A 16714-nucleotide genomic window follows, 5' to 3' on the forward strand; every position below is an offset into this window, starting at 1 on the left:
ACGGCCAGGCCCCCGGCCACCCTGCCGACCCTGGCGGGCAGGCGCCGCGGTGCACGAGGCACCCCAATCCAGCCCGCCCCACCCGTGTATGTAATAAGGTGTGATTGTGTCTATAATGCAATTAAAAAAAATAATAAATACATAAAATAAAAGAGGACAGCTACGAAAAGCTGGTCTCTGTGTCCCTGATGGGTGTATCTGTGTGCGTGTATATGGTGTATATGTGTATGTGGATGATAGCTAATGATGCAATTAAAATCGGGGGACAGCTGCCGCTCGGAGGGTCCCTCACCTGACCAGCCCCCCCAAACCCTAAGTGCCTACTCTGCGATTAAAATTGGGGGGCAACAGGTCAGTGGCACGGCAGGAGCAGAGGAGCCCCCAAGGATGATCATTAACTTCCAGAGGAAAACACCTCACTTCACACCGGTGAACATCCAGGGAGCGGACATAGAGTTGGTAGACAGCTACAAATTCCTGGGTGTTCACCTTAACAACAAGCTGGACTGGTCCGTCAACACCCACGCCCTCTACAAGAAGGGCCAGAGTCGCCTCCACCTGCTGAGGAGACTGAGGTCCTTTGGTGTGTGCAGGACTCTTTTACTACTCTTTTACTCTTTTATGACTCTGTGGTGGCCTCAGCCATCTTCTATGCTGTGGGCTGCTGGAGAGGGGGCAGCACGGACAGGGACAGGAGCAGGATCAATAGACTGATCAGGAGAGCGAGCTCTGTCCTGGACGGTCCTCTGGACTCCGTGGAGGAAGTGGGGGAGAGAAGGATGTTGGCTAAGCTGACATCCATCATGGACAACACCTCTCACCCGCTACATGACACTGTGGGTTCCCTTAGCAGCTCCTTCAGCAGCAGACTGTTACACCCACGGTGTAAGGAGGAGAGGTTCCGCAGGTCCTTCATACCGACCGCTGTCAGGCTCTACAACACCTGCACCACCTGAACCATGTTGTAGTCACAATGCTTTACTTTACTTTACTTTACTGTTCTCTTTACTTGTCTTGCTTGCTTGCTGCTGTAACAAGTAACAAGTAAATTTCCCCGCTGTGGGATAAATAAAGTACATACAATACAATACAATACAATACAACCACGCCCGACCGTAGGCCACCCCCCAAAGTCCTATATATATGTGAGCTGGTGCAGTGGCACAGGAAGGACATGGGCCCCACACCCCAACGCCGCCCAAACCGAGCAGGGCACACCACAGGCCCTACCTGGCCCGCCAGGATGCCCAGTCCGGCCCACCCAACCCCCCAGAGGCGATACCCCCAGCGCCCCCCCAACACCGGAGCCCCACCGGAGGTACCGTCCACAGCGCCACCCCCAAATCGTCAAACACCACGGACCAGCCACACGCCCCAAGGCAGATCTGACCGCCACCAGGACAGCGGGAACCGCGCCCACGCGCCTCCCGCATACCACCATGGCCGGCAAGGGAGCAACACCACGACGACCACAAGAGCACCGGACCCCACATAGAGCGAAGCACGGCCACACCCACGAAGCACGCAAGCCAGAGGCGCCAGGGAGGGACAGAGAAGCAAGCACCGCACAACAGGGCCCACGAAAGGAGCGGCCCCCCGCCCCGCCCCCTGCCACGCCGCAGACCGGCCACCACTCCACCCCCCGCCCATCCACCAACACGCCAAGGGAGAAACCCCGGAGGGAGAGAGACAACCGCCGGCCAGGAAGCAGAGACCAGCCAGACACCAGCAGGTAGCTGGGACCGCCCGCCAGCCCCCTGCCAGCCCCACCCCCAAGCCCCCGGCCAAAGCCACCCCCCGACCGCCCCACCCCGGAGCAAGCATCCCCCCGCCGATCCCGGCCAGCGCCACGCAGAAGAACACCACGCCGCCCGCCCCCACGCGCACCCACCCGCTCCACCCCCAGAGGCAAAGGAAGCGAGGGAGAGCCAGCGCCACCAGCCGCACACAGGCCCCCCCAGCAGCAGTAGGCGCCCGGCACATGCAGGATGCAGCACCCCGCCCACCCACCTACCCCGGAGGCCAACCAACGACCGTACGGCAGTACTGTGGATTTAGACCAGTTAATGGAGTAATCTGAGAAGGTGCTATAATTGTTAATGAGTGAGATAGATTCACGAAGTGAAGAATGTGAATTATCTAGGAAGAGTAATACATCATCAGCATAAAGGCTTATCTTATGATGAACATTTGTGGTGTGGATCCCTTTAATATTTATATGTTGTTGAATTGCAGCTGCAAGAGGTTCTATAGAGATAGCAAATAATGAGGGAGAGAGTGGACACCCTTGCCTAGTACCTCTTTGTAAAGTAAATTCTGGAGAGATGTGATTGTTGGTCCGAACAGAGGCCTTCGGGGTGTTATATAGTATTTTAATCCATGTTCTAAATTAATCTCCAAAGCCAAATTTTTGTAGTGTTGCAAAGAGAAATTTACAGTTTACTCTGTCAAATGCTTTTTCAGCATCTAATGAGACAATTGTGGTTTCTAAATTATGGATGATAGAGTAATCAATCAGATTGATTAGAGGCGTATGTTGCTAGTTGAGTTTCTCCCCTTGATAAATCCTGATTGATCAGGGTGTATTATATGAGGGGTAACTTTGTCCAGCCTTATAGCTAATGCTTCGCATATTATTTTAAGATCTGCATTAATCAGTGAAATTGGACGATAACTGGAAGGTGGTGTTGGGTCCTTATCCGGTTTCAGCAGGAGACTGATTGTAGCTGAGTTCATGTTTGGAGGCAAGCATGAACTGTCTTTAATTTCCAAAACCATTCTAAGAAATATCGGGGATAGTAATGACCAGAATGTTTTATAAAACTCGGCAGGGAAACCTTCAGGTCCTGGTGCTTTGTTATTCGGCAACCGGTGTAGAGCGTTATGGAGTTCTATTAATGAAATGGGTACATCTAAATTTGTCACCTGTTCTTCATTTAATTTTGGTAATTCTATGGTGTTGAGAAATGTTTCGATATCTGGGAGAGATGGTTTAATCTGAGGTGTATATAGATTTTTATAAAAGCTCCTAAAGACAGAATTAATTTCCTCCGGGAGGTGAGTGATGTGACCTCCTGAGTTTCTAATGGAGGAGATAGAGCTTTTTTCTTTATTGACTTTTAGTTGGTTAGCTAAGTATTTTCCGTGTTTATTGCCATGCTCAAACTTTTCCAAACGTAGTCTCTGCAGTTGGAACTGAATTTTCTTGTCAGTAATTTCTTTTAAGTCTAGTTTCAGTTTTCTTAGGTTACTTAGGATATGCTCATCTTGTGAGTCAGCATGAGCTGCTTCGAGGATTTGGATTTTTTTCTCCAACTCTGATTCTAGTAATCTCTCTTTCTTTTTGCACTGCACTTCGGGTTTGCTCATCAGAGCTAGCTGATGTGCTTGCTGACATATTTAACCTGTCGCTTGCACAAGCATCTGTACCGACCTGCTTTAAGTCCACCACCATAGTGCCCGTACCCAAGAAGAGCAACATGACCTGCTTGAATGACTATCGCCCTATAGCACTCACTCCTATTGTTATGAAGTGCTTTGAAAGAATAGTCATGAGCCACATCAAAAAGAGCATCCCGGCGGCAACTGTGGACCCTCTACAGTTTGCATATCGCCAGAACCGGTCCACGGATGATGCAGTCAACACTGCCATCCACACAGCCCTTTCTCACCTACAGGGCCAGGACACATACGTCAGAATGCTATTTATAGACTATAGCTCTGCTTTTAATACAGTCTGCCCCCACAAACTCACAAATAAGCTCCTCACACTTGGCCTGTCTCCCTCCCTCTGTAACTGGGTGTTTAACTTTCTCACAGGCAGACCCCAGTCAGTCAGAGTCCACAATCGCACATCCAGCTCAAGAATTGTGAGCACTGGGACCCCACAGGGGTGTGTGCTGAGTCCACTCCTCTACACGCTCTTCACCTACGATTGCGTGGCCTCCCAGAACAACACCAGCATCATTAAATTTGCGGATGACACTACAGTCATCGGACTGATCACTGGTGGTGTTGAAACATCATACAGAAGAGAGGTGGAGGACCTCATAGCTTGGTGTCGTGCTAACAATCTCCTTCTCAATACAGATAAGACTAAAGAGATGATCATCGACCCAAGAACAAGGGAAAAGGAGCCGCATAGACCCCTGTTTATTGATGAGACTGAGGTGGAGAGGGTGAAAACCTTCAAGTTCCTTGGCACACACATCAGCGAGGACCTCACCTGGTCTCACAACACCCAACAAATTCTGAAGAAGTCCCAAAGGAGACTGTACTTCCTGAGAAGACTGAGGAAATTTGGCATGCCCACCACAATCCTGAGTTGCTTCTACAGATGCACTATTGAAAGTGTCCTTACCGCCTCCATCACTGTTTGGTACGGTAACTGTACAACACGTGATAGGAAGGCACTCCAGCGGGTGATCAAGACCTCACAGAACATTGTTGGGGCAGCCCTCCCCTCACTGCAAGACATTTATAAATCTAGAGTCCTACGCCGAACACACAACCTCATCAAGGACAGCACACATCCACAACACTCATTATTCACACTCCTACCGTCAGGCAGACGCTACAGGAGTTTGAAGTCCAGGACCACAAGGCTGGCAAACAGCTTTTACCCACAGGCCATCAGGCTCCTCAACGAAGCACTCGCACACGCCGCACGCAACACACGCACACACTCATAGCACTTTATTTATTTATTTATTTATTTGTATTATTTACTTGTATTAATGTCTCTTCTGTTGTTGTTGCTTAATTTATTGGTATATATGTTTATGTGTTTATGTTTCTTATGTTCTTATTCTTTCTTGTGTTTTCTTTCTTTTCTTGGGAGAATGAACAGAATAAGATTTTCATTGCATGGTATAACTGCTGTTTTCCTGTGCACATGACAATAAAACTCTCTTGAATCTTGAATCTTGAATCTTTTTCTTATGTGATGAATATGAAATGGTTTTTCCGCGCATTACTGCTTTTGCTGCCTCCCACAGAATACTAGCCGAGACACCGGGTTGGTCATTGAAGTCTAAAAACATTGTCCACTCTCTTTCAAAGTATTTTAGGAAATCTGAGTCTTTTAGTAATGATGTATTTAATCTCCAGCATCTAGTAGGAGCGCTCATAGTTTGGTTAGCAGAGAGAGAAGAAAAGAAGGCATGAAAGAAGGAGGGGTCGTCAACATTCGGACCATATATGTTGGCAATGCAGAAATGTACATTATCAACAGATATGTTCATTATTATATATCTCCCTTCTGTGTCTGGAATAGTGTTGTGGAGTGTAAATTCACCCTCCTGTTCATTAAAATAGCTACCCCTCTCTGTTTGGAGTTGTAACTTGCTAAATATGTGTGTGGGAACTGTGGTGAGTGAAGTGTATGGACAGCTGACTTGGACATGTGAGTCTCTTGGAATAAGACAATGTCTGCTTGGGTGTTCTTCAAATGATTAAACATTTTTTGTCTTTTTTCTATCGACCCAACTCCCCTGACATTCCAAGTGACAAACTGCAGTGAGTTCATCCTACACTAGCTTTTGGTGATGTGTGTGTAAACAAGATCAAATGTGAAGTATGTGTACCTGGAAGTAAAAATCATGGGAGTATATACAGTACATTTAAATGTATGCTTAATTTGTACATAGGCAAAGTGTAACATAGTAATCCTGAATGAACTAAGCCAACTAAAGTGAGGACGTGATGTGGGTTTATGCATAAGTGAGATGAGTGTGCTTGTGAGTAGTTGTGATATCCATATCAATAGTAGAATATGATGTGTATGTGTAGGAGAATGCGTGCACGTGTGTGTATTTGTGTGAGATTTTATGTGAATAAACTTGGGATGTCCATATTGGCTTTTTTGACGATATTCGATATGCCGATATTGTCCAACTCTCAATTTCCAATATGAGCCAACACCGGTACCATTACGTGTAACATCATGTATCTTGTGTGGTGGAATGAACACATGTCTGTTGTGAAGCTAATGGCTACAGCATCAGCAGTTAGCTTGTCAGCATGGCTGTAAACAACGTTGAAGAGAAGGAGATGGTGAATTGAGTTTCCTCCGTGGGGTGGCTGGGCTCCCCCTAAGAGATGGGGGAGGAGCTCAGAGTAGAGCTGCTGCTCCTTCACATGGAGAGGAGCCAGTTGAGGTGGCTTGGGCATCGAGTCCGGACGCCTCCCTGGTGAGGTGTCCTGGGCATGCCCGGTCGGGAGACAGCCCCGGGGCAGACCTAGGACACGCTGGAGGGATTATGTCTCACAGCTGGCCTGGGAACGCCTTGATGTCCTCCCGGTGGAGCTGGAGGAGGTGGCCGGGGACCAGGAAGTCTGGAATTCCCTACTGAGACTGCTGCTCTCGTGACCCGCATGAGCAGAGAAAAATGGATGGACTTAAACAAAATTTCATCTGCAGATATTAAAGTGAATTTCTATGCTACATACATTTTATCTTGCCCTGAAGCTCTGATCCATGAGTTTGAAAGGCTTAAAGTTGGACACTCAGTATAAATCCGAGCCAATACGAAATTGAAGAGGAAGAAGTAATCTACCTAACATGTCTAAGAATGAATATACAGCCGATGAAAAAGCAACATTTCCACGGACGTCCCAACAGACTCTCCTAATTGAGTGCAAACACACACAGTGTCAGATTTTTGCATCGTTTACTTCCGGTGTGGCATAAAAAACAGACCTTGTAAAATTTGATGCGGATGCAGATGCGGTAAGGGTTATGTATGTGTCTTAGGGGTGTAACGGTTCACATGGATGTATTGAACCGTTTTGGTCCTGCATGTTCGGTTTGGTCCACTTGCGTACCATTTCAGTGATATATTTTGCTATTTTTCTCATTAAATTGATTACGAAAGTGATCTAAGCGCTAAGCACTAAAGTCAGGAAAGTTTCCACACGGATGTCCCTGAGTGTTGAACACTACTGACTGAGGGGGAGCAACGCTTGTAGCTCGCCAGGCGTGACAAATGGCATCATGGCAAATGAAAGCGAGAACCCTGAGCTGGAAGACCCTCCAATCTCACAATGGTCTCCTGTTTGGGAGCGCCTTAGCTTCCCTGTTAGAATTATGGATGGACAAAGGCAAGTGGATAAATCCAAAGTTGTGTGTCGACATTGTTCCATGGATATCAGGTATGCTGCAGGAAACACGTCTAACATGTTAGCGAACTTAAAACGGCATCATCCGGCAGTGATGATGTTACATCTAGAAGAAAGAAAAGCAGCTTCGTGCAAACACCCTTAACTTCAGCATATAAACAACCTCTAGCAAGCAACTCTGACCGGCCAAAGCAGTAACACACGGTATTGGAGTTTTTATAGCCATGATATTACCTCCTTATTCAGTTGCTGAGAGCGCTGGATTAAAGTACAGTCATGGAAAACATGATTAGACCACGTTCATTTTAATGGCTAATACAACTAAAGGTACCTTTGTTTGGACAAATATAACAATGACAACAAAAATCGCTCATAAGACTGACATTGTTTGTCAGTACAATGCTATCGCTATTCATGTTAGAACATAAGTGATTTTGGTTATTATCAAGAAAAGCATGGAAGTTGCTAGATATCAGCTCTTAAATTCAACTATTATTTATCACCATCATATTTGTCCCAGGCATTAAAATGGATCAATAAACTGAAGAAACAAGGATGCTCTAATCATTTTTTTCCTTGACTGTATGTGATTAAAGTTCTTGAACGTCGCTACGAAATACCATCACGTCCTCACGTTAGCCAGAAAGTTATACCAGCACTTTATGAAAAATCTAAAAGCGATGTCGTCAAGGAGCTATCACATGTTATTTCACTTCGGACAGATGGTTGGACTTCATGTGCAACACAGACCTATTTAACTGGAACTGTCCATTACATTTTGCCACAATGTTTAAACAATTGTTTAAATACAAGAGGTTGAAATATCACCCAAATGGGTTGCTTTTATGTATTTATGTTCTTCCCCAGGAAGGCGCAGCGCTGCAGGTGGCATAGACGGGACTCAGGGCTTCGGCCTGTCCTGTGGGAGGAGAAGTCGTCCTCAGGGGAGCGTCGATCCTGAGGGTCCACATCGACGCCATGGGGATAGAACTATTCCCAGCAACAACAAAAAAAAAAAATCCAGACGCCTTGACGGTGGCAAAAGCACTATGTCATGTGATTTAAAGTAACAATGGCTCCCATTTTGTAAACCAGATAATACAAAAAATAGGAACAATTTTCCATATCAACCTGAAAAATCATTGTGCTTACCACCTTCAAAGTGCAGGACTAGAGGAACGAATGAACGACACAATAAAAAATAGACTCAAAAAATGTATGGAGGAACCAGGGAGACCATGGACACACTGTCTTGATGTCGTTAAAAGTCAACATCAATATAACTGCTTCAAACGGACTAACACCATACGAAATGTTATTTGGAAGACCATATAAACTACTGGACTTCAAAAGCTAATGGGAAACTAACAACGACTCTAGTCTCGCCGACTATATGAGACGCTAATTGGAAGGACAAAATATTGTATGTCAACCTGCTGAGGATTCTTCTGTCTCCCAGCAGGAAACCCAGGTAGTTCCACCAGATTGGGTCGTCATCAAAAGCATCAAAAAGATGCACTGGCATTAACCCAAGTGCTAAGGTCCCAACTAAGTATTGTTGACAACAAAAACAGCCCTAAAATTGGCTGAAAGATGAACCTGGATACATTTAACTAAAAAAAAAAAAGGTCCTTTCTGCAGAAAACCCCGACAGGAAAGGTGAGCAAAGTTCTGACATCAAGGTGGGTGCAGACACATAGAGTCTGTAAATACCTGACGGTTAGTGAAGAAATGACAAGACACCAATCCTACTAGAGGCGGGAACTCCTAAGGTTTTCTGTGAAATGATGGTAATAAGAGCAACATATTTTTTAGGGGAATGGGTAACTATTATGTTCATAATGGGCATAGGGCTGCTTGTATGGGATCAGACTAATAACCTCAAAAATACAGACACAGTTGCCACTAATGTAACCCCACTAACACATAGGCCAAAGACAGTACCTACACCATGGATTATTAACTGGGTCTATAACAATTCCAAATTATTTCCTGACAAAATGTCCTTACCGCCTCTATCACTGTTTGGTACGGTAACTGTACAACACGTGATAGGAAGGCACTCCAGCGGGTGATCAAGACCTCACAGAACATTGTTGGGGCAGTCCTCCCCTCACTGCAAGACATTTATAAATCTAGAGTCCTACGAAGAACACACAACCTCATCAAGGACAGCACACATCCACAACACTCATTATTCACACTCCTACCGTCAGGCAGACGCTACAGGAGTTTGAAGTCCAGGACCACAAGGCTGGCAAACAGCTTTTACCCACAGGCCATCAGGCTTCTCAACGAAGCACTCACACACGCCGCACGCAACACACACACACACACACACTCATAGCACTTTTATTTATTTATTCATTCATTTATTTGTATTATTTATCTGTACTAATGTCTCTTCTGTTGTTGTTGCTTAATTTATTGGTATATATGTTTCTTATGTTCTTATTCTTTTTCTTGTGTTTTCTTTCTTTTCTTGGGAGAATGAACAGAATAAGAATTTCATTGCATAGTATAACTGCTGTTTTACTATGCACATGACAATAAAACTCTTGAATCTTGAAAATGTACCGTCCCAGAGTGGATGCAACTAGACAATCCCACCTACATTGATGCTATTGGAGTGCCAAGGGCGTACCTGACGAGTATAAATTGGTTAATCAGATTGCTAATGGATTCTAATCTATACTTCCTTGGATTAGGACAAATAAAAATGTAGACAGGATCAACTACATTCACTATAACTTGCAAAGACTTGGGAACTACACTGAAGCAGAGAACAGCTGGCATCCACGTCACTCATGGCCTTCCAGAACCACATTGGCTGGATGGGTTGCTAGCACATCGACAGGGAGCATTCTCCATGTTTGGTGAACAGTGCTGCACCTACATCCCTAACAACACTGATACAGCAGCTACGCTGACACCTGCAATTTCTGGGTTAAAGGCATTAAACCCCAGGATGAAAGAGCACTCTGGTGTGGACACCAGCTCATGGAGTGACGGTGGCCAGTGGACCCCCTACGTGGTGGCAGTCCCAATCTCACTTGCGGTTGCCCTTGTCTTGTGCGTGTTTTGTGGATGTTGTTGTGTGCCTGTTGTTCAGATTGCTATTTCCAGGACAGTGGATGCAGCTTTAGCGCCCATGTCTTCCAAAGTAAGTGAATTGTACCTCCTAGTGGCAACCACGGCTGATGATGATGGTGATGACATGTCCGATGAAGGTGCTGACCTATCGTTATACGATAACGTAAGTGCGTTCTTGTGACAACCCCATCGCTTCCGTCTGAATAATTATATAAATTATATAATAATTATAGAAATACATTTACTGATTGATGATCTTTTAAGTAAAAGCTAAAAAGAGAGCCTAAATACTGTTGGAACTAAAAAGGAGATCACTGACATTGTCAAACATTTTAAGGCTAAAACATCAACTGATTGTCATGGAATGGAAATGGAAACAATGAAAAGGGTCATCAATGAGATTTTATACTCGTTAACATAGATTAGTAACTTATCATTTCAGACAGGAATATTTCCAAGCAAAATGAAAACAGCCAAAGTGGTTCCAATCTTTAAAAAAGGAGATAAACACCAATTTACAAATTATCGACCAGTTTCCTTGTTACCTCAATTTTCTAAAATGATGGAGAAGCTATTTAGTAACAGGTTGGACAAATTTATTAATAAGAATGAATTACCAGCAGGCAGTCAATATGGTTACAGAGCCAACATGCCAACTTCTATGGCACTGATGGAAATCACGGACGAAATCACTACTGCTATAGACAACAGAAGATGTGAAGATGCTGTATTCATGGATCTGACAAAAGCCTTCCATACAATTCATCACAATATTTTAATATCAAAATTAGAAAGGTACGGAATTAGAGAATTAGTTTTGAATTGGGTTAAAAGCTACCTAGCAAACAGGAAGCAATTTGTAAAGCTAGGAGAATACACATCTGGGAGTTTATACACCACGTGTGGAGTACCCCAGGGGTCCATATTGGGACCAAAACTGTTCAATTTCTACATCAACGACATTTGTAAAGTAACAAAGGACTTAAAGTTGGTATTATTTGCGGATGATACCAGTGCCTTTTGTTGTGGGGAAAGCACACAAGAAATCATTAAAAAGGTCAAGGATGAAAAGGTCATATTAAAGTCATGGTTTGACAGGAACAGATTATCCCTGAAATTAAGTAAAACTAAAATAATGCTATTTACGTACGATCAAATACAAATAAACGGAGTGGACATTGAAAGAGTGAAAGAATATAAATTCCTGGGGGTCATAATAGACGAAAAAATGAGTTGGAACTCTCATATTAAAAATGTACAACAAAAGGTGGTGAGAAATATCTCTATATTGAATAAAGCAAAATATGTTGTTGATCATAAATCACTCCACACTCTGTTCCTTAGTATTAGCATATTTAATGTATTGTGTGGAAATAATTACAAAAGGGGAAATAATTACAAAAGCAATCTTCACTCACTGTACTGCAAAAAAGATGGTGAGGATCATTCATAATACCAAGTATAGACAACATACAAACCTTTATTTTTAATATCACATATTAGTGAGGATCATTCATAATACCAAGTATAGACAACATACAAACCTTTATTTTTAATATCACATATTAGTGAGGATCATTCTTTTTCAAAATGGCGCCGTGTGTGTGGCTGCCGGTTACAGCAGCTCTGTACTTTTCTTCCACCTTTTAGTGTTTTTATAGTATTTTAGTCTTCTTACTTTTTCTTTTGGTCGCATTTGGTCGAGTGTGCAGCTATGGAGGTTCATATTGTTACTTTTCTAGTCTGCGCCTTGATGCTCTTTGAACTTTTCAGTTCAACTGTGGGAAACCTCTTCAGCCATGGCTCCCCATTCAACCAAGGCTCCATTGTTTACACCCGGGATCAGCAGTTAGCCCTGTGCCACACACCCCCTCTCTGCACGGAGAGGCCGGAGATCCCCAAGGAGCTGCGGAGGAGCAGAAGAGGATGCAGGTCGGGAGTGAAGTGCAAGAAGCGGAAAAGACGGTACAAGCCATGTCTACCGTCTGTCATCATGAGGAACGTAAGATCTCTCCCCAACAAGATGGAAGAGCTAACGACGCTGACCCGACTGCAGAGGGAGTACCGGGAATGCAGCCTCATGTGCTTCACGGAGACGTGGCTGAGTGAGCTTTCTCCGGATTCACACGTCACACTGGACCGATTCCAGTTGGTACGAGTGGACAGGAATGCAACGGAGAGCGGTAAGAAGAAGGGAGGGGGAATCGCTGTGTTTGTGAATGATAGATGGTGCCACCCGGGACACATCTGTGTGAAGGAGCAACTGTGCACCAGGGACGTGGAACTGTTAGTGGTTAGCATGCGGCCATACTACCTTCCGAGGGAGTTTTCACATGTTATTGCTATGACTGTGTACATCCCCCCCTCAGCGGTCGCTGCTGCAGCTGTAGAGCAGATCCACACCATCGTCTCTCAACTTCAGAACCAGCACCCCCAATCCCTCCTCCTCATCTCCGGTGACTTCAATCATGCTTCCCTGTCCTCTGCTCTTCCCACCTTCACCCAGTATGTCAAATGCCACACTAGAGACAATTAAACTTTGGACCTCCTGTATGCAAACATCAAGGATGCATACACCTCATCCCCCCTCCCCCCGCTGGGTCGTTCTGATCACAACCTCGTCCATCTCGTCACAGACTACACTCCAGTAGTGAATAGACAACCCCCTGTGAAGAGGCCTGTGAAGCAGTGGTCTGAGGGGAGCAGTGCTAGGCTCAGAGACTGCTTCCAGACAACAGACTGGGAAGCGCTCTGCAGTCCCCATGGCAGTGACGTTGACAGCCTGACTCACTTTATCAACTTCTGTGTGGAGAACACTGTGCCCTCCAAGTTGGTGCGGTGTTTTCCCAACAACAAACCCTGGGTGACCTCTGAGATTAAGGCCCTGCTGAATAAGAAGAAAAGGGTCTTCAACTCGGGGGACAAGGAGGAGCTGTGCAGAGTCCAGAGGGAACTCCGGCATAAGATCAGGAAGGGGAAGGACTGCTACAGGAGGAAACTGGAGAAGCGGCTGGAAGAGAATAATGCCAGGGAAGTCTGGAGAGGCCTGCAGACCATCACAGGCCATGGTAAAGGAGTGGGGAGAAACCAAGCCAGTGGGGACAAGATCTGGGCAGATGAACTCAATCTGTTTTTTAACAGATTTGAGTCTGCCCCCCCTCCCTCCCCTACCAACTCACCACTCTTCACCCCCACATCCCCATCCCAGCCATCCTCTACGCCCCTTAGTCACTGTGTGTCTGACATGGTACTCTGCAGCACAGGTGCCCCTCAGGGTACGGTGCTCTCCCCTTTCCTCTTCACCCTCTACACCTCGGACTTCACACACAACTCCACACAGTGTCACATCCAGAAGTTCTCCGACGACACAGCCATTGTGGGTTGGTTTCAGAGGGGAACGATCTGGAATACAGGACGGTCATCAGGGACTTTGTCAGCTGGAGTGAGCTTAACCAGCTGCAACTCAACACCAGCAAGACAAAGGAGATGATCATTAACTTCCAGAGGAAAACATCCCACTTCACACCGGTGAACATCCAGGGAGCGGACATAGAGTTGGTAGACAGCTACAAATTCCTGGGTGTTCACCTTAACAACAAACTGGACTGGTCCGTCAACACCCACGCCCTCTACAAGAAGGGCCAGAGTCGCCTCCACCTGCTGAGGAGACTGAGGTCCTTTGGTGTGTGCAGGACTCTTTTACGGACCTTTTATGACTCTGTGGTGGCCTCAGCCATCTTCTATGCTGTGGGCTGCTGGAGAGGGGACAGCACGGACAGGGACAGGAGCAGGATCAATAGACTGATCAGGAGAGCGAGCTCTGTCCTGGACGGTCCTCTGGACTCCATGGAGGAAGTGGGGGAGAGAAGGATGTTGGCTAAGCTGACATCCATCATGGACAACACCTCTCACCCGCTACATGACACTGTGGGTTCTCTTAGCAGCTCCTTCAGCAGCAGACTGTTACACCCACGGTGTAAGAAGGAGAGGTTCCGCATGTCCTTCATACCGACCGCTGTCAGGCTCTACAACACCTGCACCACCTGAACCATGTTGTAGTCACTATGTATTCTTTACTTGCGTATCTTGCTTGCTGCTGTAACAAGTGAATTTCCCCGCTGTGGGATAAATAAAGTACAAATACAAATAAAATACAAATACAAATAAATACAAGGAAGAAGAGTCTTGATCATCACTATGATTGTTCTGTCATGATTGTTTTTTTGTTATTATTTATTATTACACTGATTATTATATGTTATAATATTCCATGGAAAGCAGGAAGTGAATAATATGTACTGTACTAGATGTGGAATGGATGGGGGGTAGGATTAAATAAGCTTTGCTTCTTCCTACTCCTTTAGGACATGTGGAACTGTGAAATGATTCATGAGATGTATTCCATTGGAACCTTCATGTTCAAATAAACTAAACCAAACCAAACAACCTGGCAACAGGTAAGCTAGTAAGACAGGGTTTAAATAGTCCACGAGGTAATTGGTTCCAGGTGTGCATGAGCTCCCCTCCACGGGTCGGTGGGTGTGCTACAACAGACGGACACAAGAGGGCAGCAGAGCAGCACCACAGCTCATGACACCATCAACACTGTATGTTCCTAAGAGTTATTAGGACTTACCACCAACTGTATTACCGTAAATCACGGTGTATAAACCGTGTATTAACCGCACCCCCATTTTCAGACTCACGGTGGGGGAAAAAAAAGTTTAGTTCATAAATGCTTGCCAACTCTTTCATCTCAAATCAACATGCATAAAGGTACTAAGCAATTTCAAAAAGAAGAAGAAAGTCCATCAATTCATCTGCAAGGGAATTACATAATGTTGCATTGCTTCAGTGTGAATGTGAATAAACTCCAACGTTTATTCAAGCATACACAAGCATGTTCAGCAACTGTACAGCAGAGGGCGCTAAAGTCAAAGCAACTGTCTGACCCACAGACGGCTTTCCAAATGCGCTTCTGGTCAATGTCTCCCGGTATTTATAGCCAAAGTCTGGCCTAGCGGACCCAAGCGTCCACGAACTTGCGTCTAGTGGCGCCAAACTTTGACTGGGTGTTGTTGGAGCCGTGATGAACTTTGCCGTGGCGGAAAATTGGCCGCTCGTAATATTTTGTGCAGCTCAAAACTTTCGGAGCGGTAGGAGGGACCATCAGCGGTGGCCGAGCGGATACGGCGTTGCCTTAACGGGGTCCAACTTCTGTTAAACAGTGGTGAACGAGCGGTGATTAATTTTTTTTACCGCTCCACGAGTGTACGAGTGATCTTCCGCTGAAGCGTTGTAGAAGCGTTGTCTGATATTATTTTTCAGTCCGAGTCTGGTCACAGACCTGTCATCGTGTATAAACCGCACCCCGATTTTTTGCTTCTTAGAGGTGGAAAAAAAGCGCGGTTTATACACCGTGATTTACGGTACCTACGTAGTGGATGGAACAAATGAATTTTGAAGTAAATATGAAGATGTTCAACAAGCTAACCTGACAGGCTCCCATAAATAAATAGAAAATTAAAGGTGAGTTGATCATGTGTCCTCTTCCATCTTCTCAAGTACAGGCAGGCGCCATCACACAAGAACTTGCATCATCATGCAGAGCAAGGTAGACATAACAGGCAAGAAGCCTCCAAAGGCCTTCATCCTCTCGGTGACATCATCCTTGATCTGCCAGAACTTGTGAACTACCAGGACAGTGAAAATCGAGATAATAAAATGATTAGGTAGAATTCCTGCCAGTTAAAATAAGAAGCTGCTCACAAAGAAGCCTTCAGGCTACGCGTATGTGACATGGAACAATGTGCTGACACAAAGGTGTCCAAAGTGCGGCCTGGGGGCCATTTGCACATCAGGAGAAGTTGCAATCTAATCAAACTCATTTTATAAGAGTAACGTCATGAGGAAAAAATATCATTTTAGTAGCACAAAGTTTAAATATTACAAAAGATGTTTTCTTAAAAGTTGTCATTTTTGGAAAATGAGGTTGTGGAAATGTTATGTTATGAGAATGAAATCCAAATATTATGGGAATAGTTGGAAAAATGACTAACTGAGCATGTCCAATTGTGACAGATTGAATAAATGTGGGTGTCACAGAAGTAATGTTTAATAATTGCTTTAATGCTCATATGGTACCTATTTCATGCTTGAAATGTTGTTAGTTGCAGCAGGAAGAGTACAGTAAAATGTTTTTGGCTTCATGTTTTTGTAACAGAAAAAGCAATAGTTATTGTAGTACTGGAGGGCTCCAGCAGGGGGGGCTTAGCGCTTTTGGGTCATACTAAAAACACCTCATGTCCTCCTCCTTAGACATTACAAATGTGGCTTGAGGAAAGATCGTGTCCGTTTGTCCTGGTTCAATAATTCCCCTTTTCAGGATTTTGTTCTTCCAAAGAAGTAGTTTATGCTTATGAATGTGTCATTGAATGTTTAAACGTGTTATGGAATGTGTATGTGTTACGGTGTATGCGTGTTTCAAGTTAACGAGGTCTAA

At 45.0% G+C, this 16714-nt stretch overlaps 1 protein-coding gene across 2 annotated transcripts; it reads left to right on the forward strand.

Annotated features, from left to right (window-relative positions):
- Window positions 1–10167: 10167 nt before the first annotated feature.
- Window positions 10168–14348, forward strand: LOC129187756 (uncharacterized). 2 transcript variants are annotated; one of them, XM_054787419.1, is made up of 2 exons: window positions 10168–10375; window positions 11986–14348. In XM_054787419.1, exons 1-2 carry the CDS (start codon window positions 10320–10322, stop codon window positions 12746–12748), a joined length of 819 nt encoding a protein of 272 aa, XP_054643394.1. In that variant the 5' UTR covers window positions 10168–10319; the 3' UTR covers window positions 12749–14348. The 2 variants fall into 2 exon arrangements, with proteins under 2 accessions (XP_054643394.1, XP_054643404.1); XM_054787429.1 differs by having other exon boundaries at window positions 10183–10282.
- The last annotated feature ends 2366 nt before the right edge of the window (window positions 14349–16714 follow it).

Source organism: Dunckerocampus dactyliophorus, chromosome 1, assembly GCF_027744805.1.
Source record: "Dunckerocampus dactyliophorus isolate RoL2022-P2 chromosome 1, RoL_Ddac_1.1, whole genome shotgun sequence".
Taxonomy (NCBI): Eukaryota; Metazoa; Chordata; class Actinopteri; order Syngnathiformes; family Syngnathidae; genus Dunckerocampus; species Dunckerocampus dactyliophorus.